Here is a 26,135-nt window from a genome sequence, read left to right as displayed (position 1 = left end):
CAGACCTGCTCCCACTAGGTCTAATTTGTGCAAATGGTTTCAGTCACCTCTCACATGAAAATAACATAAGTGGAGGCAGTAGCTGCTTTCTATGGGTATCAGTTCTGCCCACACACAAATCAAACAATAACTATTCAGCTTCTCTCCTTATTCCTATCAAGCAGCCATCTCTTTCCTGGATGTTAGCAGATGCTGAACAAGTCCACTATCCCTTCAGTCCCTCCATTGCCTCCCAGTAGAATACTGAATCATAGAATCATAGAACCCTACAGTGCAGAAAGAGGCCATTTGGCCCATCGAGTCTGCACCGACCACAATCCCACCCAGGCCCTACCCCCATATCCCTACATATTTTACCCGCTAATCCCTCTAACCTACGCATCTCAGAACACTTGAATGGCAAACTGATGGAGTGCAATCTAAGGCCTATTGTGGATATTTTCCAATTTTCACTTGCTTTGGTCAATGGAAATAGTAATCAGTTGCGATCTGAAACAGGCAGGTGACCCATTCTGTTAGGTTACTACCTAAACAGTATGGATGAAAATAATGCTCCCTCATGCCTTGCTCACTCATGGTGAAAATTAACTTGGGTAAAATGCCAGAGTAGGTGTCAGTATATGTAGCACCAGGAAGAAGTGCCAAGTAGGAAGTAGAGAATTGAAAGGAAAAATAAAGAAGGAACAAAACAAATTAACTTATGTTCTTATTGAGATCCTAACAACCATTCATCTTCCCTGCAGGATTCTTGAACTGGATCTTGTTGTCAGAGATGAGAATGGCAACATTATGGATCCAGATGAAACCAGTGTCATCAGCTTATTCCATGCTCATGAGGAGGCCGCAAAGCAAATTTCTGAGCGGATAAAGGAAGAAATGGTATATTTTTCTCCACTTGTTAAGAAGTTAGCATGTATATAGAATATAATCACATCAGCTGTTGATAGGCAAGTTAAGGGATATTGAGCCATAAAAAATGATCTTGTTGAATAATCACTCATGGAAGGAATTTAGGGCCAGGAATGAGGACAATTTTGGGATAGGTATTGTGTGAAGAGTTCCCAGACTCTGTTCAGGAGCACTTTCTACATCAATATGTTTCCGGCCTCTGAAGATCCTTGTTGGATCTGATTCTGGAAAATGAGGCGGATCAGTGGAGGAACATTGAGTGGATGTTGATCATACTGTCATAATGTTTAGGTTGTCTATGGAAAAGAAAAGTGAGCAATCCAGACTAAGATCAACTAATTGGGTGAGGGACAACTTCAATGGGAGTGAGAATGGATCTGGGCCAAGTAAATTGGAATCGAATATTGACGGAACAAACAGCTGGTTTTAAAGAGAATATTGTTTTGGCTCAATCAGGTACATTTCCACAAGGGGGAAGGCAAAATATCCAGAGCTCCCTGGATGACTAAAAAGAAGTAAAGTAAGTTGAAGCAGAAAGGGGCTGCATATGACATATGTCAGTTGGATTATACAATTGAGAACCAGGCTGAATGTGGAACTTTCAGTGGGGAAGTGAAAAAACAACAAATCAGAGAAACAAAGTGAGAGTGTGAAAAGAGATTGGTAGCTGACACAAAAGAAAATCCAGTAGCTAAAATGTGCAAAAGGAGGAGTTAGGCTAATTATGGGCCTAAAAGCGGATTTAGACATGGGAGCAGTGGTGAGGTACTAAATGAATACTTTGCATCGATCTTTAACATGGGAGAAGGTGCTGCCCAATTCTGAGTGGAAAAAGTAGTTAATTGAGTCACTTGATGGGTTAAAAATTGATGAAAAGGTGATGGTTTTAAAGTTCTAAAGTTTATTTATTAGTGTCACAAGCAGGCATACATTAACATTGCAAGAAGTTACTGTGAAAATCCCCTAGTCGCCACACTCTGGCACCTGTTCGAGTACACTGAGGGATAATTTAGCCTCGCCAGCACGCCTTTCGGATTGTGGGAGGAAACCGGAACATGGGGGGAACATGCAGACTCCATACAGACAGTGACCCAAGCCAAGAATTGAACCTGGGTCCCTGGCGCTGTGAGGCAGCAATGCTAACCACTGTGCCACCATGCCGCCCTGAGATATTAGAAAGGCTGGCTGTATTTAAATTTGATAAGACAGCAGGACCAGATGTGATGTATCCAGAGTTATTGAAGCAAATAAAGATGGAACCTGGGGAGGCATTGACCATGATCTTTCAAGTCCTTGGATACAGTGGTGGTACCAGAAGACTGCAGAATTGCAAGGTTTATATCTTTGTTCAAAAGAGCTGTAAGGGTTAGCCCAATCAGTTTAGCCTCAGTGGTGGAGAAGCTTTTTGAAATGAAAATTTGGAACAAAATGGTCTTATTTGGGAAAATGGATTTATTAAGGAAAGTTAGCACAGACTTGTTAAGGCAAATTGTGTTTAATTAACTGGCTGGAATTTTTGGATGAGGTAACAGAGGGTCGATGAGCAAATGCTGTTGATATGGTGGACATAGACTTTCAAAAGACATTTGGTAAATTGCCACACTACTGGCTTGTCAGTAGAGTTAGAGCTCATGGAATAAAAGGGACAGTAACAGCATGGATGCAAAACTGTGGTCAATATTATGATTCTATGTGGAGAGTCAAAGCTAACAATGACTGGTTGGGAGGAGTGGCCTATTTCTGTGTAATAACTTCTATCTTCTTAGTGGAGGAAGATCACACGGTGGTGAGTTAGGGACGAGAGAGCAAGCAACAATAAAAGGGTGGCTAATCTACATTGTGTATCAGAACGTTCGTGTGTTAAATAAAGCTCCTTTGCACATTATTTGATACCGTGACACAAGTCCTTTCACTCACCTACCCAAACCTTGAGAGTAAATATCTCAAATTTGAGTTAACACAATGAGCATGCAGGGTTAAAGATTTTGCATTTACTTATTAGGTAACAATTTATGCACATCACAAAAAAATGACCAGATTTGCTTAATTCACACGTCACGGCAAGTTCTTCTGCTTGAAACTGATGTTAAAGCTCTGAGGGAGTGGCAGTTCTGAGCAAAGCAGGATATTGCCTGAAGGATAAGCCTTTCAGTGAGCCCTGAAATGAGTCAACTCTGTCACTGCCTGGAAGTAAATTGATCCAAAGAGCAAAACAATGTGGAAATAATTAGGCAATCATATTACTTATTGAAAAATATTTTTAACATACAAGTCTTGCATTTAGCACAAACTTCCTGTTTGGCACTCAGACTTCTTGCTGCTCTTGCACTTTCAACACTGAACTAAGCCCAGGCAAGTCGTGGCGGTTACAGATAGTGTGACATGAACCCAAGATCCCAGTTGAGGTTTTGGCAAGCCCAGGCAAGTCACCACGACTTGCCTGGGCTTGCAAAATCTCACTAACCTGTCTGGAGACAATACACATCTCTTTAACCTGTGCTTAACGCTCTCTCCACTCACATTGTCTGTACCTTTGAGACTTGATTAGCTGTAACGACTCGCATTCCAACCATTATTTTGTAAATTGAGTTTGTGTCTTTATATGCCCTGTTTGTGAACAGAACTCCCACTCACCCGATGAAGGAGCAGCAAGCGCTCCAAAAGCTAGTGGCTTTTGCTACCAAATAAACCTGTTGGACTTTAACCTGGTGTTGTGAGACGACTTACTGTCTTTGACTTTCTAGGCAGGGTTTTTTTTGTCTTCCAACGGAGGTTGCAAAACTCTGAACTTAGTCTTTTTTTTTCCTGAACGAGCAAGTTTCCCTCTGTTTTCCTGATCCCCAAACCATTTCTATGTGGCCTTCCATGAGTCGGGAAGTCCTTGGGTGCAAAACGTACATGCACCTTTTCTGAGGCTAGGGTCCCCGTTGAGAGAACAAAAGGAAAATTGTAGTTTCTTCCACACACAATTTTCATGTGCTGGTGGGGGTTTTCAAAGCCTGCAACAAATATACCTCCTTAAAGAGCCTGCTGAGGGATGGGGAACTTTCTCATAGGCAAATGTAGAATGTTTTGACTTTCAAATGTCACTATTAGTTGCTGTATTAAGATATGTTAACTCTTACATTGAATACCATTGTGTTGCTTTTGTCATGCATTGCATTACTTTTCCCATGAGAGTGTAATGCTGCATTTTAAAAAAATTCTTGTCACCCTCTGCTGTCATGTTTAATACTGTGATTTAAATCAACTGACAGATCTGGTTGTTTAAAAATACTTGCTTTTGAAAATTGAAAAAAGAATTCTGCACCTGTTTCCCTCCATTGATTGACATGTACTCTGCTTTCAAATGAAATTGGGGCAGTCACTTTTAGACAATGTAGATGGAAGCTTCTGTTCTGACAGCTGTACCTATTTTGAATGTTTGGCTGGTTTTCAAAAGCTAAAAATAGCTTCAGCTCAATGTGGTAAACCACTGTTAGCTTATTACCTCTGTATGTGACATGTCTGGACACATCCCTGCTGACCCTACCCGAGACTCCTCCCCCCCCGGTCCAGGTATAAAGGCGGTTGCTCCCCACCCCCCTGCCTCAGTCTGGACCAGTTCATCGGCATGGGTGTGCTCCAAGTATTTTGCTAATAAAAGCCTATTTGTTCTTGCATACAAACTAGTCTTTGCTCGATTGATGGTGCATCACTCAGCAGTTGGTCTATTGGTCCAAGAACGATTGAAACTATTAAAAGATTGTAGTAACAGAATATACCTTTGATGCGGTTTTTTGCTTGTTTACAAACAAAATAGGCACTTAAAGGATCACAATTTTTTTGCACTAAATATTTTTTTTCTAGTGAGGGAGCATGGGTGATCTGAAGTTACTTGGGTGACCTGCAGCATTTTGGGGTGGGGGGGTTTGTTTTTCAGTGGGGGTGAGGGGTGAAATTTCAGGGGGCCACTAAATGATGGTGGGAGAAGGACTGCTGTGACAGATAACCGAAGCAGGGCTTCAAATCCGCCCCCACCTCCAAACCCACACGTCGTGGCTCACAAAATACAGTGCAAACATAAACCCTATGCCAAGAGACAAAAATCCCAACAAAGTCACACATGGGTTTGAGTATGCATTTTGGTTGGGTTTTCCAAAGCCCACAGGACTTGGGTCTCAGCTTTGGCTCAATAGCTCTCTCATCTCTAAATCCAAAGGTTGTCACTTCAGAGACATGAACAAAAAAGTAAGTTGACACCTCCACATCATATTGAGGGAGGGCTGCACTGTTAGAAGTGTGGCCTTTTCAATAACATGTTACACCATGGCCCTGGAAGCGGCAGAAAAGCTCTCGTGGCACTACTGGGGAATTTTCCCCAGTCTCCTGTCATTATTTCTTCCTTAATCAACAGCAACAAAACAGTATCCCATTGCTGTTTAAAATTGGCTGCTGTGTTTCCTACTTTACAACAACTTTCTCTCTCTCTTCAGATATCATGCCCTAAGAGGGTGTTAGCAAACATGAACTTTTGTGTTTTGGTCCATGTTTATGCTTGGCAAGGTACTGCAATGGTTTGCCATTGCCATCTGCAGGTTCTGGCTGACAGGGAGACTCACCTGCTCTTATCGCCTGGCATAGGCATATTGGAAGTATTTGAAAGTTGATAATCAACCTGTTTGGCTGCATAAGGAACATACCTTTTGCAGCCTTCACGTCCTGGAGTGGGATTTGAACACCAAGCCTCTGGCTCAGAGGTAGGGACACGACCTCTGCAACCTGACAACTTCAATGTACGTTTGGACCTCCTGAAGTTGTGAGAGGAGCTATAGAAATGCAGGCCTTTATGTCTGCTTTCTACTTAAGTTTAGGTTAGGCTGGTTTAGATAGAAAAAGACAAGTGGCTAAAATGAGGGGTAAGGAAAAATGGGTTAAAATGACCTAAAGTTTATCTGTCTAAAATTGTATTTCAAGTGTGTTGAAGTGTTTCATATTTGAATGGCTTTACTTCAGTTTTAAGTTTGAGGAGTTATAAACTAAAGTAGTCAACCTAAGGAAGCAGTCATTTCCCTTGACCTACCTAATGAAAGCACTTGCATTTATATTGTGCCTTACCACAGCTCTCTGGAGAGTATTGTGAATTGTTTAGAAGGGCAGCCGTCTGTGCTGTGTTCAAGTATTAGCCTAGATTACAAGTCCAAATCCCAAAGCAGGAATTGAACCTATGACCTTCTGCCTCAAGGTAAAAAGTGCTACCAACTGAGCCAAGCTGCCCCACGTGATTAGAAGAAAACAAAACCAAACAAGTATGATAATAAGTCACTGAGAAGCTTACACTATGACTAGCAAAGAGGTAAAGAAGTTTTGCTTTTGGGATGTTAGGGGGTAGGGAGTGCAGAGGCGGGGGAAGATGTTGAAAGGAGAGATCTGTGTGTCATTCTGCAAGGCACTTTGGCTCCTTGTGCTGACTCTGAATGTGACAGAAAACTGGGGGCAAAATGTAAATGTCAGAGAGGAAAATTCCTGCAGTGGAGAACTGAACAGCATATGGTTCAAATGTTGACCTTCGCACTTTGCCCCTGATGAGTTCTTGCCAGTCTCCCAGCCAGAATCAAAGTGAAAGCTTAAATTCACAAACTAAAATCCAGATCCCTGCACAAGTGTTCCCAATTTCACATTACCCTTTTCTTCGATGTGAAGAGATCTTTTTCGTATGTTTCATAGATTTAGGACAGAAGGCAGAGGAAACTTGGGGAGATGATCACCTAGTGGTATTATCGCTAGACTATTAATCCAGAAACTCAGCTAATGTTCTGGGGACCCGGGTCTGAATCCTACCATGGCAGATAGTGGAATTTGAACTCAACAAAAAATATCCGGAATTAAGAATTTATTGATGGCCATGAAACCATTGCTGATTGTCATTAAAAACCCATTTGGTTCACCAATGTCCTTGAGGGAAGGATATCTGCTGTCCTTACCCAGTTCAGCCTACATGTGACTCCGGAGCCATAGCAATGTGGATGACTCTCAAGTATCCTCCAAGGGTAACTAGGGATGGGCAATAAATGCTCGCTAGCCAGGGACGCCCATGTCCCATGAATGAATAAAAAACTTGTTTAAGAGTGACAAGGCTGCACTTCTAAACTTAGTATTTAAGCCCCAAACTGTGTCAGCATTCAAAGTAGATTGAATAGGTGGATGAAAAAAAGGGAGTGAATGCAGCTCCTATCCATTTCTTTCCCTCAATCCATGAGAGAAGCTTTTTTGATTCTTAAAGAAACACTAAAGGCAGCAGAGATTCAGAATGAGATCCCCTTCCATTCTGTCAAATATTCTAAAAGGTAAAATTGGAGAAATTAGACCTAAAGAAGCAACATTTCCTCACTTTGTACCATTTGCCCAGTGTGGAAATGTTGCCATTTTATTACATTATATCACGTAAGTACAGAATGTGGCTTTAGGTTAGATTGAAGATACCATTCAGGTCCATGTAACTGCTCGTAAACTGACATATACTATTCTATTTCCTAATCTCGTCCATTGCTTGCTCATTATTCCACATGTCCTGATGCCTTTTGGGATTGAATAACCTACTAATACTCAATGCCAGGAACCACATGATGAATAGCCCTTGGATATGAAGCTGCGCCATAGCAAAACTTGACAGTAACTTCAGCCAAGCAAAACACAAAACCCCAGTGAACAGCTGGCTATCAACCAATTGCTCACATCTTCCCAGCTTCTCAATGTCACCATGTACTTCACGGTCAGCCAAAAATAAATTAAATTACCTGTAATTGTTTCTAGGACGCCGTGTTCTGATAGCAAGGCCCCTACGCACTTCAAGCCTGACGTATGCTGTAGAAGGTTTATTGGAGGGAGGGAGGAAAATGGCAGAATCGCTTCCCCATAAGGGTATTGAGAAATGGAGAATTTCAAGGGACAGTGAAATGGAGCATGTGCCCTTTTAGAGGGTAACAAGAAGGGAGTAATGGTAGACGGGCAACCTTATGAAAGAAAAAATGGAGGGTGAGCTCAGTAACTTCATTGCAGTGTTAATGTAAGGTGACTTGTGACTAATAAATAAATGTTTTACTTTTTAAAGGGAGAAATGGAAAGAGAGCAACCTCAGCCCAAATCGTATACATCCATATGATTGATTGAGGAGTGGCATGGAGTGACGGAGGTTGAGGGGAGACCTGATAGAAGTTGACAAGATTATGAGAGGCATGGACAGAGTGGATAGTCAGAAGCTTTTTCCCAGGGTGGAAGAGTCAATTACTAGAGGGCATAGGCTTAAGGTGCAAGGGGCAAGGTTTAAAGGAGATGTACGAGGCAGATTTTTTACATAGAGAGTGGTGGGTGCCTGGAACTTGTTGCCGGGGGAGGTAGTGGAAGCAGATACGGTAGTGACTTTTAAGGGGCGTCTTGACAGGTACATGAATGGGATGAGAATAGAGGGATATGGTCCCCGGAAGGGTAGGGGGTTTTAGTTAAGCATGGTTGGTGCAGGCTTGGAGGGCCGAAGGGCCTGTTCCTGGGCTGTAATTTTCTTTGTTCTTTGTAATAGTTTGCCTGCTCACTCTAAAGTTTGTCTGGAGATATATTCATGCCAAGGATAAAAACACATTTTACTGTTCTTGTTTCCACAGTCTCAGACTCAAACTGACAGTTGTACCTTCGCTCGTATGGCATCGTCCCCAACACACAGCCTCTACGTATTTGTACGAAACTTTGTGTGCCGCATAGGAGAGGATTCTGAACTCTTCATGGCATTGTATGACCCACAGAAACAATCAATCATCAGGTAAGCCTGCAATTCCACCCTGCGTTCAGGGCCATTCACTCACTTTTAGATAAACGATTTGCCTCCTGTACATTTCAGGACAAAATTACTTTTGTTTGTATAATCAACAATGGCTCTCAGACTCTGCTTTAAGGTGTGAGTGCATCTCAATGAATCAGCATTAGGGGGTTACATCACATACATACATACTGCCTGCAGAAGCTGGCCATTCAGCCCCTTAAACCTGCTCCACCATTTAATAAGATCATGGCTGATTTGATAGTAACCTCAAATCTGCATCCTGCCTACCCCTGATAACCTATCACCCCCCCCCCCCCTTGCTTACCAAGAATCTATTCACCTCTGCCTTAAAAATATTCAAAGACTCTGCTTCCACCACCTTTCCAGGAAGAGCATTCCAAAGATTCAGGAACCTCTGAGAGAAACATTTTTGCCTCATCTCTATCTTAAATGGATGACCCCTTCTGTTTAAACAGTGACTGCTAGTCCTAGATTCTCCCACAAGAGGAAACATCCTCTCCACATCCTCAGGATCTTGTATGTTTCAATCAAGTCACCTCTTAATCTTCCAATCCCTAACAGATACAAGTCTGGCCTGTCCAGCCTTTCCTCACAAGACAACTGACCCATTCCAAGTATTAGTCTGGTAAACCGTCTCTGAACTGCTTCCAAGGCATTTACTTCCTTCCTTAAATAAGGTGACCAATATCTACACGGGACTCCAAATGTGGTCTCACTAGTGCCCTGTACAACTGGGGCAAAGCCTCCCTACTTTTGGAATCAATTTTCCTTGCAATAAAAGATAACATTCTATTAACTTTCCTAATTACTTGCTATATTTTGTGATTCACGCACTGGGACACCCAGATCCCTCTGAATCTCAGAGCTCTGCAATATCTCACTATTTAGATAATATGCTTCTTTTTTATTCTTCCTGCCAAAGTGGATAATTTCTCACTTTCCCTAATTAAACCTCATTTGTCAGATCTTTTCTCACTCTCTTAACCTTTCTGTATATTTTTGTAGCCTCCGTATATTCTCGTCATAACTTGCCTTCCTAGCTTTGGGTCATCAGCAAGTTTGGCAACCATCCTATCCATCCCTTCATCCAAGTAATTGATATAAATTGTAAACAATTGAGGTCCCAGCACTGTGGCACACCACTCATGGATGACAGTTTAAACATACAAATTACAGCCCCAATAAAACAGTGTGCCAACTGTCTTACTATGAGTACACAACAGAACCATTGCTATGACTTTGCTAAGTCTTCCATGTTTCATTTCTCTCTCTCTCTCTTCCAGTGAGAATTATTTAGTGCGATGGGGAAGTGGAGGCCTACCAAAAGAAATAGATATGTTGAACAATCTGAAAGCAGTGTTTACTGTAAGTATCAAAATGCAGCCTGTATAACTGTGACCACTTCTCAAATAAAGGCTCAATGTCTACAAGTGTAGTTACCTCCAGACTAAGCAAGAGGAAGGAAGCTATACAGAAATTTGATGCATATTTGGAATCATTCCAGGAACTTTGCCTGATGGCGTTGGATAACAGTACTTTATAGCACAATAGTAAGTTATCCAAACTAGGATGCCAAAGGCTAAGGCTGGGATTTTCTGGCCCTACCTGCCGGCAGGATCTTCCAGTCGTGCCTAGGCAATCCCACCATAGCAGGTTCCCCGGCAAGCAACACAAACGACCATTGACTTCGGCCGAACTGGAAGATCCCACAGGTGGCCTATGGCAAGCCCCCTCCGCTGCTGGCAAATCCACCATGAGGGGCGGGGGGGTGCTGTGGAAAATCCTGGCCTAAGCTCTGGTGTATGGAGAGTAGGTTGAGCTCAGTTGGAGCAGCATAATTGCCTTCAGTTAACCTGGAATAGCAAGCAGAACAGTTCAGATAGTGTTCCTGAATCTGAAAACCATCCAGTATCCCCTACCAAAAAGTAGGGGGTATGGATGTCACTACAAGATGGCTCACATTGTTTTGGTGCCCTCTGTGACAAATGCTCTTAAGATATTCACTGTCTGGCTCACACAGCAAGACTGACCACTTACTAAGTCATTGGAAGGCTGCCATCAGCCTTGGAACTTTACCAAGCAAAAGTTCAGGAACGAAGAGGGTAAAGTAGCAGTAATAGCCCATTATAATACTGCATTAGGCTAACCCCGAAGCTTTATACCCGTTGATAGGAAATCATTTTAGTAACTTTTGTGAAAGGGCTATTAACAAGCAAATGATTAATATAGCAAATGGCAGGATAGAAGAGGACAGTAACTTTAAATTAGGAAATAACTTGCAGATCAAAAAAAGATATTGTTTATTAGTCAGCACCGCTGATAAAAAAACCTGGATTACATTTTCCCTGATAAAGCATTCTCTTGAAGGAATGCAGACCTTTTTTTTATTTACTTAATTGTTTATTCCTGGGACATGAGTCTCACTGATGAGTCTTATTGGCCATTCCTGGTTGCTCTTGAGAAGACGATGGTGGGCCTTAAGGGGAAGGAATTTGTCCAGTGCTGTTAGGTAGGGACTGCCAAGAGTTTTGACCCAGAGATGATAAAGGAAAGATGATATATCCCATACCCAGGTGGTGCATGATACGGACATGGTGAAAATTGCTGCCTGGTTCAAGAGTAGGTATGATATATGGAAGATAACTGAATGTAACAGAATGTGATTGTTCCTCAACTGCTTAAACCACAAATGTCAGACCAGGGAAGAACACACATAGAAGTTAAGATTAGATTTTCTGGGAATTTAGTTGTTTGAGACAATGAGGAAATGTTCCCCATCCTGCCGTAAAAGATTTGTGTGTCTGGCAGAGCAGGCCTAAAGGGAGAGTGACCCTCATTGGCCCAAAGACCTATTTCTTATTTTTGGTCCTTTGGATTAAAAGCTGTGACATTTCAATCCGTCATCTATTTTCAAAGAGCGTCAAGAATGCTATAGTTTGGAATATTTGACCATGGTTATCAGTTCCACAGCTTTGGTTTTGTCACAAAAAGCAGGCCTTAAGCCTCAGATTTCCATGGAGATTCTCCCAATCATTTGGCATTATATTGTAAACATCATTCATCTTTGCACCACAACTGCATTCAACTCAAGTGAATATGCTTGCAATAAACAATCACAGAAAACCATGTTCAATTTGTCCATTAGGACCAAGGTAAATTTTTTTATGAAGAAGAGTCACATATTAGGATAGCCTTGGAAATGATCACCTTCTCTCAAAGGAGCCAGGTTTATTTTTATGAACATAATATATTATGCTCAATTTGAAGAAAAACCCAGAAGAATAATTCACAATTCAAATGAGTTTCTTGATGATATGACATAATGTGGCATCGGAGAAAGGGGAGACAAAATCCCCTCATTGCTCTGATAGTTAAGATAATGAATAGCAGCAACAAATAATTCACTACGAAGTGGTAGTATTGAAGCGTTTGCCCAGTCTTCACTATTATTAGGGCAGCACGGTGGCACAGTGGTGAGCACATCTGCCTCACAGAGCCAGGGACTCGGATTCGATTCCAGCTTTGGGTGACTCTCTCAGAGAAGTTTGTACGTTCTCCCAATGTCTGCGTGGGTTCCCTCCAGGTGCTCTGGTTTCCTCCCACAGTCCAAAGATGTGCAGGTTAGGTGGATTGGCTATGGTAAATGTGCAGAATTACAGGGATAGGGTGGAGGGGATGCTCTTGGGTGGGATGCTCTTCGGAGGGTCAATACAGACTCAATGGGCCAAATGGCCTCTTTGTGGAGGGATTTTATGGTTCTATTTGAAAATATCTTGCACTTTTCATTGTGTTAACTCTAGTCTGTAATAATGGGGAAATATGAACTGGTTTTTTTTTCCAAATGATTTGAAATCCATAAGCTGGAAAATGAGACTAAACGCTGATTTTGATTTTGCTTAGGATCTGGGAAACAAGGATTTGAATCGGGATAAAATTTATCTAATTTGCCAAATAGTCCGTGTTGGAAGAATGGATCTGAAGGAGACAAACCAGAAGAAATGCACTCAAGGGTTAAGACGACCTTTTGGGGTGGCAGGTAATTAGTTGCTGCACAATGTATTGTGTTCCAGTGATGCTGGCAGGAAGTATGATAGCGAGTCATGGCTATGATTTATACTGACTGGAATAATCCTGATCAGAGATAAGACGACTGAGAGGAGATAAGATTTAGGTTTTGAAGTACACAGAGAATAGATAATGTGGCTATAAAGAAGTCATTTTACCTGGAACTGTGAACGCCACCTTAAACAAAGAGATTCAAAGACATACAGACCAGTGGCAAAGAAATTTATTCCTGTTCACGAAACTCTTCTTAAAAGGTTCTTAAAGCTTCTCAGAGAAGGTTCACTCAACTCATTCTGGGGATGAGGGGCTTCTCTTATGAAAGAAGCTGAACAGGTTGGTCTCTACCTATTGGAGTTTAGAAGAATGAGAGGTGATCTTATTGAAGAATATAAAATCCTGAGGGAACTTTACAGGGTGGATACTGGGAGGAGGATTCCACTTGTGGGGGAAGAAGAGGAACAGGGGACATTACCTTGTTTAAGAATAGAGGTCTATCATTTAAGATGGAGATATGAATACTTTTCCCTCTAAGGTATATGGATGTTCTTCCCCAAACAACAGTCGAGGCTGGGTCCTTAAATTTATGATGTGGAGATGCCGGCGTTGGACTGGGGTGAACACAGTAAGAGTTTTAACAACACCAGGTTAAAGTCCAACAGGTTTATTTGGTTATTTGCTACCAAATAAACCTGTTGGACTTTAACCTGGTGCTGTTAAAACTCTTACTGTCCTTAAATTTATTCATGGCAGTTAGAGAAAGGAGTTAAGGGGGTGGGTAGTTGTGGTGGTGGTGGCAGGCGGGTGGGGGTGAGGGGTGTTCCAGACAGCAAAATGGAGTTGAGATGACAGCCAAGTAGGCCATAATCATATTGAATGGCGGAGCAAGCTCAAAAGGCTGACTGGCTTACTGCTGCTCCTGAGTCCAGTCTTCCTATTTCAGGCATGCAGGGTTAGCATTAACTCCTCAAAAGAGGGCCAAGCTTGCTTCCATCTAAAAGCCCAACAAAATCACTGAGTACAAACCTCTGAAGTACATCCCTCTGCACATGATATTTTTTTACCATTTCCTACACCTGCCATCGAATGGCTTTTGAGCCAGGCTGCCAATGAATATTGAGCAATTTTATGCTGAATCCAATCCTATTGGGAACTGAATAGATACTGCCTGAATTTGCTTCAGGCAAAAGTCTTATACAGCCAGAAAAGGTCTCCAGCCCATTACTCGGGGCTGGAAAGCATCCATAATTAGCATATGGTTTCTATAAATACAGGTAGATGCAGATAATCAAATACTCCACAGGATACAATTGCGTAGATGATACTGGAACCATGGTTGATCTACACGAGGAATGTAACTAGCTAAAGTTGGTCTAAATTTGTATTTGTACTGATAGATTACCTTTGGGATAGGGGAGATGGTGGTGTCGTGGTAATGTTATTGGATGAGTAATCCAGAGGCCAAGGCTAATACACTGGGGACACAGGTTCAAATCCCAGCTGGTGGAATTTAAATTCAACAGATCTGGAATTTAAAGCTAGTCTCAGTAATGGCGACCACGAAACTATCATCAATTGTTATAAAAAACCCATCTGGTTCACTAATATCCTTTAGGGAAGGAAATCTGCCATCCTTACCTGGTCTGGCCTCCATATGGCTTCAGAGTCACAACAGCGTGGTTAACTCTCAACTGCTCTCTGAAATGGCCGAGCAAGCCATTCAGTTGTATGAATCGCTACAAAGTCACGGGCAATTAGGAAAGCGCAATAAAATGCTGGCCAGCCAATGATGCCCATGTTTCACGAATGAATAAAAAACAAAATCATTGCCTAGTCCTAACTGTCCTCAAATAGGTGGTAGTGAGCAACCTCTTGAACCACTCCGGTCCATGTTGGGTAAGTGCACCCACAGTGCTGTAAGAGAATGAGTTCTAAGTTTTTCACCCAGGAGCTGTATAATTCTTAGTAAGGAAGGTGTGTGATTTGGAGGGGAACTTGCAGGTGGGGGTGTTCCCTGCATCTGCTGTCATTGTCAGTGTTAGAGGTCACGGGTTTGGAAGGTAACCTTGGTGAATTATTTTAGTGTATCTTGTCGGTTGTACACACTGCAGCTGATGTGTGACATTGGTTGTTGGGGTGCCAATCATCAGGCCTTTGTCTTGGATGGTCATAGAAATCATAGAATCCCTATGGATTCGGCCCATCGAGTCTGCACCGACCACAATCCCACCCAGGCCCTACCCCCATATCTCTACATATTTTACCCGCTAATCCCTCTAATCTACGCATCCCAGGACACTAAGGGGCAATTTTAGCATGGCCAATCAACCTAACCCGCACATCTTTGGACTGTGTGAGGAAACCGGAGCACCCGGAGGAAACCCACGCAGACACGAGGAGAATGTGCAAACTCCACACAGGCAGTGACCCAAGCCGGGAATCGAACCCAGGTTCCTGGAGCTGTGAAGCAGCAGTGCTAACCACTGTGCTACCGTGCCGCCCCTATTGTCGAGCTTCTTGGGTGTGGTTGGAGCTGTGCTCATCCAGGAAATGGAGAGTATTCCATTATGCTACTTGGGTGGAATTTACTCATCCAGGACTAAATTCTGCAGTAAGGAGATTGGGAGTTCTGGGTGGCAGTGGAGACTGCCGGGAATCTGAGCTGTATAGCATTGCCCTGGCCTATTTAAATACAGTAAGAAGTCTCACAACACCAGGTTAAGGTCCAACAGGTTTATTTGGTAGCACAAGCCACTAGCTTTCGGAGTGCTGTTCCTTGGGTGGCTAGTGGCTTGTGCTACCAAATAAACCTGTTGGACTTTAACCTGGTGTTGTGAGACTTCTTACTGTGTTTACCCCTGTCCAACGCCGGCATCACCACATCATGGCTATTTAAGTATGCATGGGGGTTTTGTGCGACATTTTGAGCAGTTGGGCAAGCTGGATGACTTATGCTCCGCCATCATATTCAACTCTGGAGACAATTCCAGGTCTTCTTCAGGTAAGTACTTACTCAGGGTTGGTTAGCTCAGTTGCCTGGATGGCTGCTTTGCGATGCCAACAGCATGGGTTGAATTCCTGTACCCGCTGAAGTTATTCATGAATGTCCTGCCTTCTCAACCTTGTCCCTTTCCCAACATGTGGTGATTCTCAGGTTAAATCACCACCAGTCGCAGCCTATGGTCATCTGGGTCTACGGTGACTTTACCTTTTACTGACTTTTACCTGTCACATTGGTCCAGATGTGTTCTGCACCGGTGTGATTTCCCATTGGCCTCACGGACGATCGGGCATTGGGTGGACAAATCCAGTCAGACCTTCATTTGCATCCCATTAGCAGGATGCAAATTCCTTTCATGTCAGCTTCTGGTGGGAATTGCAACCTGTCATGGTGGGTGGGAGCAGAAGATCCCACCATCATTTTATACCAGTGTGAAACCGATTTCTGCACCTTCTGCCATGTTCTCCCCAACCACACCCCCATTAAACCCGCCGTGAGGGGCACGGGAAAATTCCGCCTCTTGTGACTTGTAGGTACTGGACAGGGTTCAGGGAGCCAGGAAGTGAGTTACTTGCCACAGAATTCCCAGCCTCTGACTTGCTCTTGTAGCCACGGTATTTATATAGCTGTCAAATGAGTTTCTGGTCAATGATAACCCCCGTGATGTTCAACAACAATAATACCATAGAATATCAAGCAAAGATAGTTAGATTCTCCAGTGTTGGAGATATTCATTGGCTGGAACTTGTATGATACAAATGCTACTTGCCACATATCAATCCAAGCCTGAACAAGTCTTGGTGCATGTGGGCATGGATGAGTTCACTAACTGAGGAATTGCAAGTGTTGCCGATTGTGCAATCATCAGCAAATATTCCACTTCTGACCTTGTGACTGAGGGAAGGACATTGATGAAACACCTGAAGATGGTTGGGCCTAGGCCACAACCTGAGGAAATCCTACAGCGATTACCTAGTATTGAGATGTTTGGCCTTCAATCACCATAACCATCTTTTGATTTGATTTGATTTATTGTTTTCACATGTATTAACATACAGTGAAAAGTATTGTTTCTTGTGCACTAAACAGACAAAACATACCGTTCAGATAGAAGGAAACGAGAGAGTGCAGAATGTAGTGTTACAGTCATAGCTAGGGTGCAGAGAAAGATCAACTTAATGCAAGGTAAGCAGTCAAAAGTCTGACAGCAGCAGGGAAGAAGCTGTTCTTGAGTCGGTTGGTATGTGACCTCAGACTTTTGTATCTTTTTTCCAACGGGAGAAGATGGAAGAGAGAATGTTCGGGGTGCATGGGGTCCTTAATTATGCTGGCTGCTTTGCCGAGGCAGCGGGAAGTGTAGACAGAGTTAATGGATGGGAGGCTGGTTTGCGTGATGGATTGGGCTACATTCACGACCTTTTGTAGTTCCTTGCGGTCTTGGGCAGAGCAGGAGCCATACCAAGCTGTGATACAACCAGAAAGAATGCTTTCTATGGTGCACCTGTAAAGGTTGGTGAGAGTCGTAGCTGACATGCCAAATTTCCTTAGTCTTCTGAGAAAGTAGAGGCGTTGATGGGCTTTCTTAACTATAGTGTCAGCATGGGGGGGACTAGGACAGGTTGTTGGTGATTTGGACACCTAAAAACTTGAAACTCTTGACCCTTTTTACTTCGTCCCCATTGATGTAAACAGGGCATGTTCTCCTTTACGCTTCCTGAAGTCGATGCCAATCTCCTTCATTTTGTTGACATTGAGGGAGAGATTATTGTTGCTGCACCAGTTCACCAGATTCTCTATCTCATTCCTGTACTCTGTCTCATCATTGTTTGAGATCCGACCCATTACAGTGGTGTCGTCAGCAAACTTGAAAATCAAATTGGAGGGGAATTTGGCCACATAGTCATAGGTGTATAAGGAGTATAGTAGGGGGCTGAGAACACAGCCTTGTGGGGCACCGGTGTTAAGGATGATCGTGGAGGAGGTGTTGTTGCCTATCCTTACTGATTGTGGTCAGTAAGGATCTTCCTTTCTGCCAGGTATCACTCGAACCACTGGAGAGTTTTCTTCCTAATTTCCATCCAATTTTGCTAGAGCTCCTTGAGGCCACACTCAGTCAGATGCTGCCATGATATTAAGGGCAATCACTCTCACCTCAGCTTTGGATTTCAGGTTCAGACATCAATAAAATGGTTACTGCTTAGGAAGTGCCGCTTGATAGCATTGTCAATGATATTTTTGACTGCTTTGCTAATGATTGAAAATACACTGATAAGGTGGTAGGTTTCCAGATTGCATTAGTCCTGATTTTTGTGGATCGAACATATGTACGTGAGAAATTTTCCACAATGTTGGGTAGATGCCAGTGTTGTAGCTATACTGGAACAACTCGGCTAATTCTGGAGTGCGAATCTTCACTATTACAACTTGGGTGTTGTCAGGGCCAATAGCCTTTTCTGCATCCAGTGCTTTCAGACTGTCTAAATTTATTTAATCTAGGACATTTACAGCTGGCAGAGAGAAGGAACTTCCATCCCATTAATTTGGGGATTTTATTCTTTTATACAGCTCTAATTTAATCGAATCAGAGTGGCTGTGAAAGGAGGCTTAATATTTAATCAGTACAATTTCACCACACTATTGAAGATGTTTTAGCTGTTATCTTAAAGATCTGCCACAAGATGGTGCATTCCAGCCATCAGACTGACAGTGAATTGATTTCCTTTGACTAGAGCAATGTCGATTGTCTGTCAGTACACTGGCATGAACGTGTAATATTGTTTAATCTGATGAGAGCATCGTTCTGCATTCTGTGCTCCTTGTAGCTCAGGCTCTTCACATTTAGATCCTATCAGCACCCAGTCAGGGTCACTTAAGTTAGTTAAATTTAAATTGAAGTTGAAATTAAATGGATGGCTTGTGAAATGGAAGTTTTTAAAGGATGCCATCTACATTTAAATAATTTACAGGAATCCCATCCGCGTGAAAGGATAGTTATCCACGCCATTCCGTTTGATGTGATTCTATGATCAAGTTGCCAGAGAACGATATGGAAAAATGAAATGTTTCTCCTGTTTTCCATCCACTACCGTAGTCCAAGTTCCTTGCCAGTATTTATCTTTAATGCCCACTCTCCATTTCTCCCCTTCCATTTTTCCTGAGAGCACCAACTCATTTCAGGGCACAATTCTGGACATGCCAGCATCCGCCCTGTGTGCCACTCATCCTTCCAAGGGTAGCTCCTTGAAAGCAATTGTCCAACAGGCCATTTTTTGCATGGAGGGCATCACCGTCAAACACAGTCCCATCCAGACACTGGATTCAGCTCAAATAATTTACTTAAAAACTGACCTCATGAGGTAAAATCTCCTCCTTGGAACCGAACATGATTTTTCCCTTTCGGCATTGAATGGCTCGGACAGTAAGCAATGAATAAATACTACTGGGTGCCCATTTGCGATTACATTCCTGCAACAGAGACGATTTCAGACTGACCAAACTCTTTCCACTGGGATCCCTAAAGGGAGGAGCCATCATCCTACATTTCCAAGCTTTATTCCAGGTGCAGTGTCTGTGTGAACGCTTGCCGTTCTGTTTCTCTCACATTGCAAGGAGGGAAGACTGTATTTGGCGAGGTGAGGTTGGAAGCATTTATGAAGCGATTGCTTTTATGAAGCAACTTAAGCTTGGTGACTCAAACCCTCTTAGCTTCATTAAGCAGAGCAGCAGATGATTTTTAGTTATCGCACTGGTTGGATTCTCCCACACACGCACACCCTCCCAACACTAATTAATGTTGATGGGACAACGATAATGCTTTCATTTTCAGTCTCAGAGAATGGAGCACACCCAGACACCACCACTTAAGGCAGGTGGCAAGGTAGGGTAATCCTCTGGTTCAAATCCCACCACAGCAGATGGTGAAATTTAAATTTAATAAATATCTGGAATTAAAAGTCTGATGATGACCATAAAAACCCATCTGGTTCACTCATGTCCTATAGGGAAGGAAATCTGCCATCCTTACCTGGTCTGGTCTAGATGTGACTGTAGATATAAAGCAATATGGTTAACTCTTAAATGCCCTCCGTTCACAGGCAATTGGGAATGGGCAATAAATGCTGGCCTAGCCAGCGATGCTCATATCCCCAGAACGGATAATTTTTAAAAAAAGATCCATCTCCCAAATCACCATTCATCCTCTGCTACAGCTCCCACCTTTTTTGGCATTGTTCCTCTCAGCCTCATCACCACAAGCACCTGGGATGGGATTTCCTTCCCAGGGCTTCCCATTAAATGCACTCCTTGCTGCCGTGAAACCTGGAAGATTCCACCGGCCTCAACTGCCGGAAGGTTCTGACTGCAGTCATCTTTTCAGGATACAGAGCTGTCCCCTACTGTTCTCTAGCTGGGAGATCAAAGGAATGTTAGATTGAGGTAGGCTCATTACAAAGCATGAGGAAAAAGTATACAACAATGATACAGTTAGCAATGACTTAAATTGAATTCAGACGCTAAAGGTAATCACAGTGGGATTTCAACTCAAATTTTCTGGATTAATTATTCTGGATTATTGACTACTAAACCAGTAAGAACCATTACAATTTGCTAACTCAGAGAAATGGATTCACTTTGTCACCTGTCCTGTCAGTGGTTTTTGAGGTTCTTACCCATTTCCAACTCTCTTTCGGCGACAGCACAGTGGCACAGTGGTTAGCATTGCTGCCTCACAGCGCCAGGGACCCGGATTCGATTCCTGGCTGTGCGGAGTTTGCATGTTCTCACCGTGTCTGCATGGGTTTCCTCCAGGTGCTCTGGTTTCCTCCCACAGTCCAAAGATGTTCGGGTTAGGTGGATTGGCTATGCTAAACTGCCCCTTAGTGTCAGGGGGATTAGAGGGGTAAATACGTGGGGATGCGGGGACAGAACCCTGGTGGGATTGTTGTCAGTGCAGACTCGATGGGCCGAATGGCCTCCTTCTGCACTATAAGGATTCTATGAAATCTATGAAAAGTGTCTACGTTGCCTCTACAAAGAGTCTTATAGCTGTTCTCGCCATATTCCTGCAATTTTCTTCCCTTTAAGGTTGGTGAATACCCATGTCTCCTGAATAAGCTGGCATTGATAATGAATGAGGCACATCTTTCTTGGGTAATTCAACATGGAATTGTCTGCAGCAGCTTTTACCCATTTTTAAGTGCTCATATTTGCATTCCGCCCATGGAATAAATAATCACAGACTCTCTGCATGGTAAATAGGTTAGGGAAGAAAACCTTAGCAACAAAGAGCTGTTGGAGTCATCTGGTGAAGGTGACAGAGAGATACTTGATGCTTCAATTGCTCCATTTGCTTAATATTTGTAATTTTAAAAAGGATGTAATTTCTGTTTGTACTCCAAATAAAACAGAGCCTGAGAAATAGAGATTAAGAGTATGTATGAAAGCTGGAGCAAGGAAGGAATGTGTGCGAGAGCAGATGATCAGGGTGGTGTAAGCTCAGTAACTGAGCATGTTCAAGATAGAAATCGATAGTCTGGAGACTGATGGCACAAAGGGATTATGGAGGTAATGCGGGAAATTGCCGCTGAGGAAGATAAGTCATCCATGTTCTAATTGAATGGCTCAATGGGCTGAATGGCCTCCTGTGTTCCTTTATCCTTTGAGTGCTTGTTGATAGAAGGAGAAAGAGGGATTATTCAATATTAACGTTCCATTGAGAGGGAGAGGCACCCAAGTAGAAATTGGAGTTCATAACGCCCACTTTTGACATAATTCAGAGACAATGGAGGCCACTTTCATGAAACAAAGACCCCCACACAAAAAGCACCTGAAATAGATTTGATCTAAGGTCCCTATCTGTTTCATCCCTACACCAAAGAAAAGCCAGGTAGCCTGTCTTAATGACTATCATGATGTGGAGATGCCGGCGTTGGACTGGGGTAAACACAGTAAGAGTTTTAACAACACCAGGTTAAAGTCCAACAGGTTTATTTGGTAGCAAATGCCATTAGCTTTTGGAGCACTGCTCCTTCGTCAGATGGAGTGGAAGCAAGATTTCCACTCCATCTGACGAAGGAGCAGCGCTCCGAAAGCTAATTTGCTACCAAATAAACCTGTTGGACTTTAACCTGGTGTTGTTAAAACTCTTAAAGACTATCACCCAGTGGCTTTGACATCCATCATTATGAAGTGCTTTGAAAGGTTAGTCATGGCACAAATCAATTCCAGCCTCCCTGAGTGCCTGGATCTACTACAGTTTGCCTATTGCCGCAACTCGTCCACAGCAGACACCATCTCCCTGGCCCTACACTCAACCCTGGAACATCCGGATAACAAAGACACTTATGTTAGACTCCTATTTATTGACTACAACTCCGCCTTCAACACCATTATTCCCTCAAAACTCAACCTCAAACTCCGTGGCCCAGGGTTCGGCTCCTCTCTCTGCAACTGGATCCTAGACTTCCTAACCCACAGACTGCAATAAGCAAGGGGAGGCAACAACACTTCCTCCATGATCATCCTCAACACCGGTGCCCCACAAAGCTGTGTCCTCAACCCCTTATTATATTCCTTATACACCTATGACTGTGTGGCCAAATTCCCCTCCAACTCAATTTTCAAGTTTGCTGATGACACCACTGTAGCGGGTCAGATCTCAAACAGAGATGAGATGGAGTACAGGAAAGAGATAGAGAATCTGATGAACTGGTGCAATGACAATAATCTCTCCCTCAATGTCAGAAAAATGAAGGAGAGAGTCATCGACTTCTGGAAGCATAGTGAAGAACATGCCCCAAAATTGATGAAGTGGAAATGGTTGAGAGCTTCAGGTTTCTTGGTGTCCAGATCAACAATCTGTCCTGGCCCCTCCATGCTGACACTATAGTTAAGGATGTCCACCAATGCTTCTACTTTCTCAGGAGGCTAAGGAAATTTGGCATGTCTGCTATGACCTTCGCCAGCTTTTACAGATGCACCATAGAAAACATCCTTTCCAGATGTATCACAGCTTGGTATGGCTCCTGCTCTGACCTAGACACAAGAAACTACAAAGAGTTGTAAGCAAAATCCAGTCCATTGCACGAACCAACCTCCCATCCATTGACTCTGTCTACACTTCCCGCAACCTCAGAAAAGCAGCCAGCATAATCAAGGACCCTACGCACCCCGGACATTCTCTCTTCCACCTTCTTCTGTCAGGAAAAAGGTACAAAAGTCTGAGGTCATGTAGCCACCAACTCGAGAACAGTTTCTTCCCTGCTGCCATCAGACTTTTGAATGGACCTACTTCGACTTAAGTTGATCTTTCTCTACACCCTAGCTATGACTGTAACATTACATTCTGCATCCTCTCCTTTCCTTCTCTATGCTTTGTCTGTGCAGAGCATAAGAAGTAATACTTTTCATTGTATACTAATACATGTGACAATAATATATCAAATCAAAGCTATGTTTGTCTGGGCAACCTGCAGGTTGTCTGACAACTTCCGCAAACAGACTTTAGGTCCCTTATGTAGTAAAAAGAGGGGTGGGGGTAATGCCTGTTTTAGGATCAATAAATGAAGCTGTTCTACATTTGGACCCACAATGTTCACCTCCATGAAATGAACTTTTACTCTATGCTGGCCATGTTGATTTTTCTAACATTTGCTCTATGCCACTGGTGTCAACATATGAGGGGTTAATTCCCAAGTCGAAACAGTTCATTCTTTTATAAAAGTTAGCCACCAGTCAGTTTGTCCATTAAATTTTTCACAAGGTGATTCATCTCTGCTCGCACAATAGTGATTTCAAGTGGTAATTGGTTAATCTTCTCAAGTGGCAAGGTATATATCAGCTTAAGCCTGGACCTGCCAACATTGCTCTAAACAATGGAAAATGCCACGGGTTAGTTAACTAGGTTGGCTACACTCACTGACAAGTGCCTTTGACAATCATTAGAGTTTGTTTCTATTCAGTATTGATGAGTAGCTGTTGTGGATTAATTAAATCAGGAAATGCATATTATGTCCTCATGTCAAAGGGTAGGCACCCATTCCAGAGTCATCACTATGATTGGCAGTTTGGTAGGCAGGGACTTTATCTCATAATTTAAGGACTGTTGATGGAGAGGTAGGGTGACTCACAGAAAATAGCCTAAAGGCTGCCTATACTTTACAGCCTAAGCAAGCATAGTCTTCAAGGATTAAGGAACATAGGAACAAGAGTAGGCCATTCAGCCCATCAGGCCTGCCCTACCATTCAGTTAGATCATGGCTGATCATAAAAATAATAGAATCCCTACAGTGTAGAAGGAGACCGTTCAACCCATCGATTCTGTGCCGACAACAATTCCACCCAAACCCCATCCCCGTAACCTAACATATTTACTCTGCTAGTCCCTCTGACACTAAGGAGTAATTTTGCATGGCTAATCCATGTAACCTGCATATCTTGGGGCTGTGGGAGGAAACCAGAACACCCTGAGCTCATTTACCTCAATGCCACTTCCTACAATGATTGAGTTTCCACAGCCTTCTGGGGTAGAGAATTCCAAAGATTCACCACCCTCTGAATGAAGAAATTCCTCCTCATCTCCGGCTGGAATTCTCTGGTCTCTCATGCCCCACCACTGCTGCCAGCAAGAATGGAGAATTTGGTACTCAGCCCCAAATCTCCATTCACAGCAGTGGTACCGGAGAAACCCAGCCATGGATGAGTTGGGAGAATCTCGGCCTCTGTTTTAAATGGCCTACCCCAGATTATATCCCTGGTTGTAGACTCACCGGCCATTAAGCTAACATTCATGCTCCTATACTTGCTGATTCACCTTGGCTCCTGGATCAAACCCTCCAAGACCTCAATGTTCCTATTTCTCTAACCTCCTGCTACTCCCTGAAATGTCTGCCTTCCTCCAACTCTTGAAGATCCTTGTCTTTCATTGTCCTACTATTGGCACCTGTGCCTTCAACTGCCTTGGCCCTAAACACTGGAATTTGTTTCCGAAACCCCTCCAGACCTTTTCCCTTCTTTAAGATGCCCTATCTCACCAATTACGTTGCTCACCAATTAACACCTCCTTATCTGACTGAGTGTCAAGTTCTTTCTGATAAGGTTCTCGTGAATCAAATTACGAAGTTTAATTATATAATATAGACGTAATAGAAACACAGGTTGTAATTCTTTTTTTAATTCATTCATGGGAGTTAGGCATTGCTGGATGGCCAGCATTTATTGCCCATCCCTAGTTGCCATTGTTCAGAGGGCAATTGAGAGTCAACCACATTGCTGTGGCTCTGGAATCACATGTAGGCCAGACCAGGTAAGGACGGCAGACTTCCCTCCCTTAGTGAACCAGATGAGTTCTTCCAACGCTCGACAATGGTTTCATGGTCATCAGTAGATTCTTAATTTCAGATATTATTTTATTGAATTCAAATCCCACCACCTGCTGTGGTGGGATTTGAACCCGGGTTCCCAGAACATTAGCTGAGTTTCTGGATTAATAGTCTAGCGATAATACCACTGGGCCATCGCCTCCCCAATTCGACACTCATGAGGCCCATGTTTAAAGAGAAGACAGTGGGAATAAAGAGATTTTCTTGCTGTTTAAAACCACATAAAGATTGTTTATGTATTTCATCTGTGAAACATTTGGTTTTGAAAATTGATTGGCTCTCATGATGTGGCCAATGCTGCCAAGGCAGGGGTTATTATTTCTGCCCAGTTGTTCTGAAAATATGCTAGGGATTACGTCTTAGTGCATGCCGAGCCAGACCCGGGAAGGGTGGCAGCTATTCCTCCCAAAGGCCATCAGTTGACCAGTTGGCAGCTGACAACAACTCAGCACCTCACATGGACATTTTTCTGGGGCTGGTCCAAATTAGATTTAGTGAGTTTAGTTTCACAACTTGTATTAAAGTTCATGGAAATGCTTTACATCTGCTACATTTATTTTTATAAAAATAATATTTCCTGCTTCTCTCCCTAGTCATGGACATCACCGACATTGTAAAGTGCAAGACAGAAAGTGATGAAGAGAAGCAGCATTTTATTCCTTTCCACCCGTAAGTCAAACTTTTTATATAGCAGCTTGCATCGAAAGTGAGGAGACATTGCCTGTTGGTTTGGCTAGGATGAACAAGATCGCTTCAATAGCTTTTTCTAATTATGGCCCCAGTGAGTAAGAAATCAAGTGTCAAGTTTCCTTTGGTTGGTATTTGTTAGGGTTATCATATCAGATCAGTCACGATCTCATTGAATGGTGGAACAGACTTGGCGGGCCGAATGGCCTACTCCTGCATCTTATGGACACAGCTACCACCTTGTGATCATTCCCTTTGGCCCCTTATTTCTCATGAAACCAGTCAG

General features: G+C 43.0%; 1 protein-coding gene across 1 annotated transcript in view; it reads left to right on the top strand.

Annotated features, from left to right (window-relative positions):
- The window catches only part of LOC144505239 (dedicator of cytokinesis protein 2-like), a 618,318-nt gene that overhangs the window by 94,213 nt on the left and 497,970 nt on the right, over positions 1-26,135 (top strand). Inside the window, exons 7-11 of the mRNA XM_078231263.1 lie at positions 744-879; positions 8,547-8,701; positions 10,006-10,087; positions 12,623-12,758; positions 25,756-25,831. Coding sequence (XP_078087389.1) covers positions 744-879; positions 8,547-8,701; positions 10,006-10,087; positions 12,623-12,758; positions 25,756-25,831 — 585 coding nt within the window. The remainder of the gene's footprint in view (positions 1-743; positions 880-8,546; positions 8,702-10,005; positions 10,088-12,622; positions 12,759-25,755; positions 25,832-26,135) is intronic.

Source organism: Mustelus asterias, chromosome 16 (genome assembly GCF_964213995.1).
Source record: "Mustelus asterias chromosome 16, sMusAst1.hap1.1, whole genome shotgun sequence".
NCBI classification, from domain to species: Eukaryota; Metazoa; Chordata; class Chondrichthyes; order Carcharhiniformes; family Triakidae; genus Mustelus; species Mustelus asterias.
The sequence above is the reverse complement of the archived record's forward strand: the minus strand, read 5'-3'. Positions and strand labels throughout refer to the sequence as shown.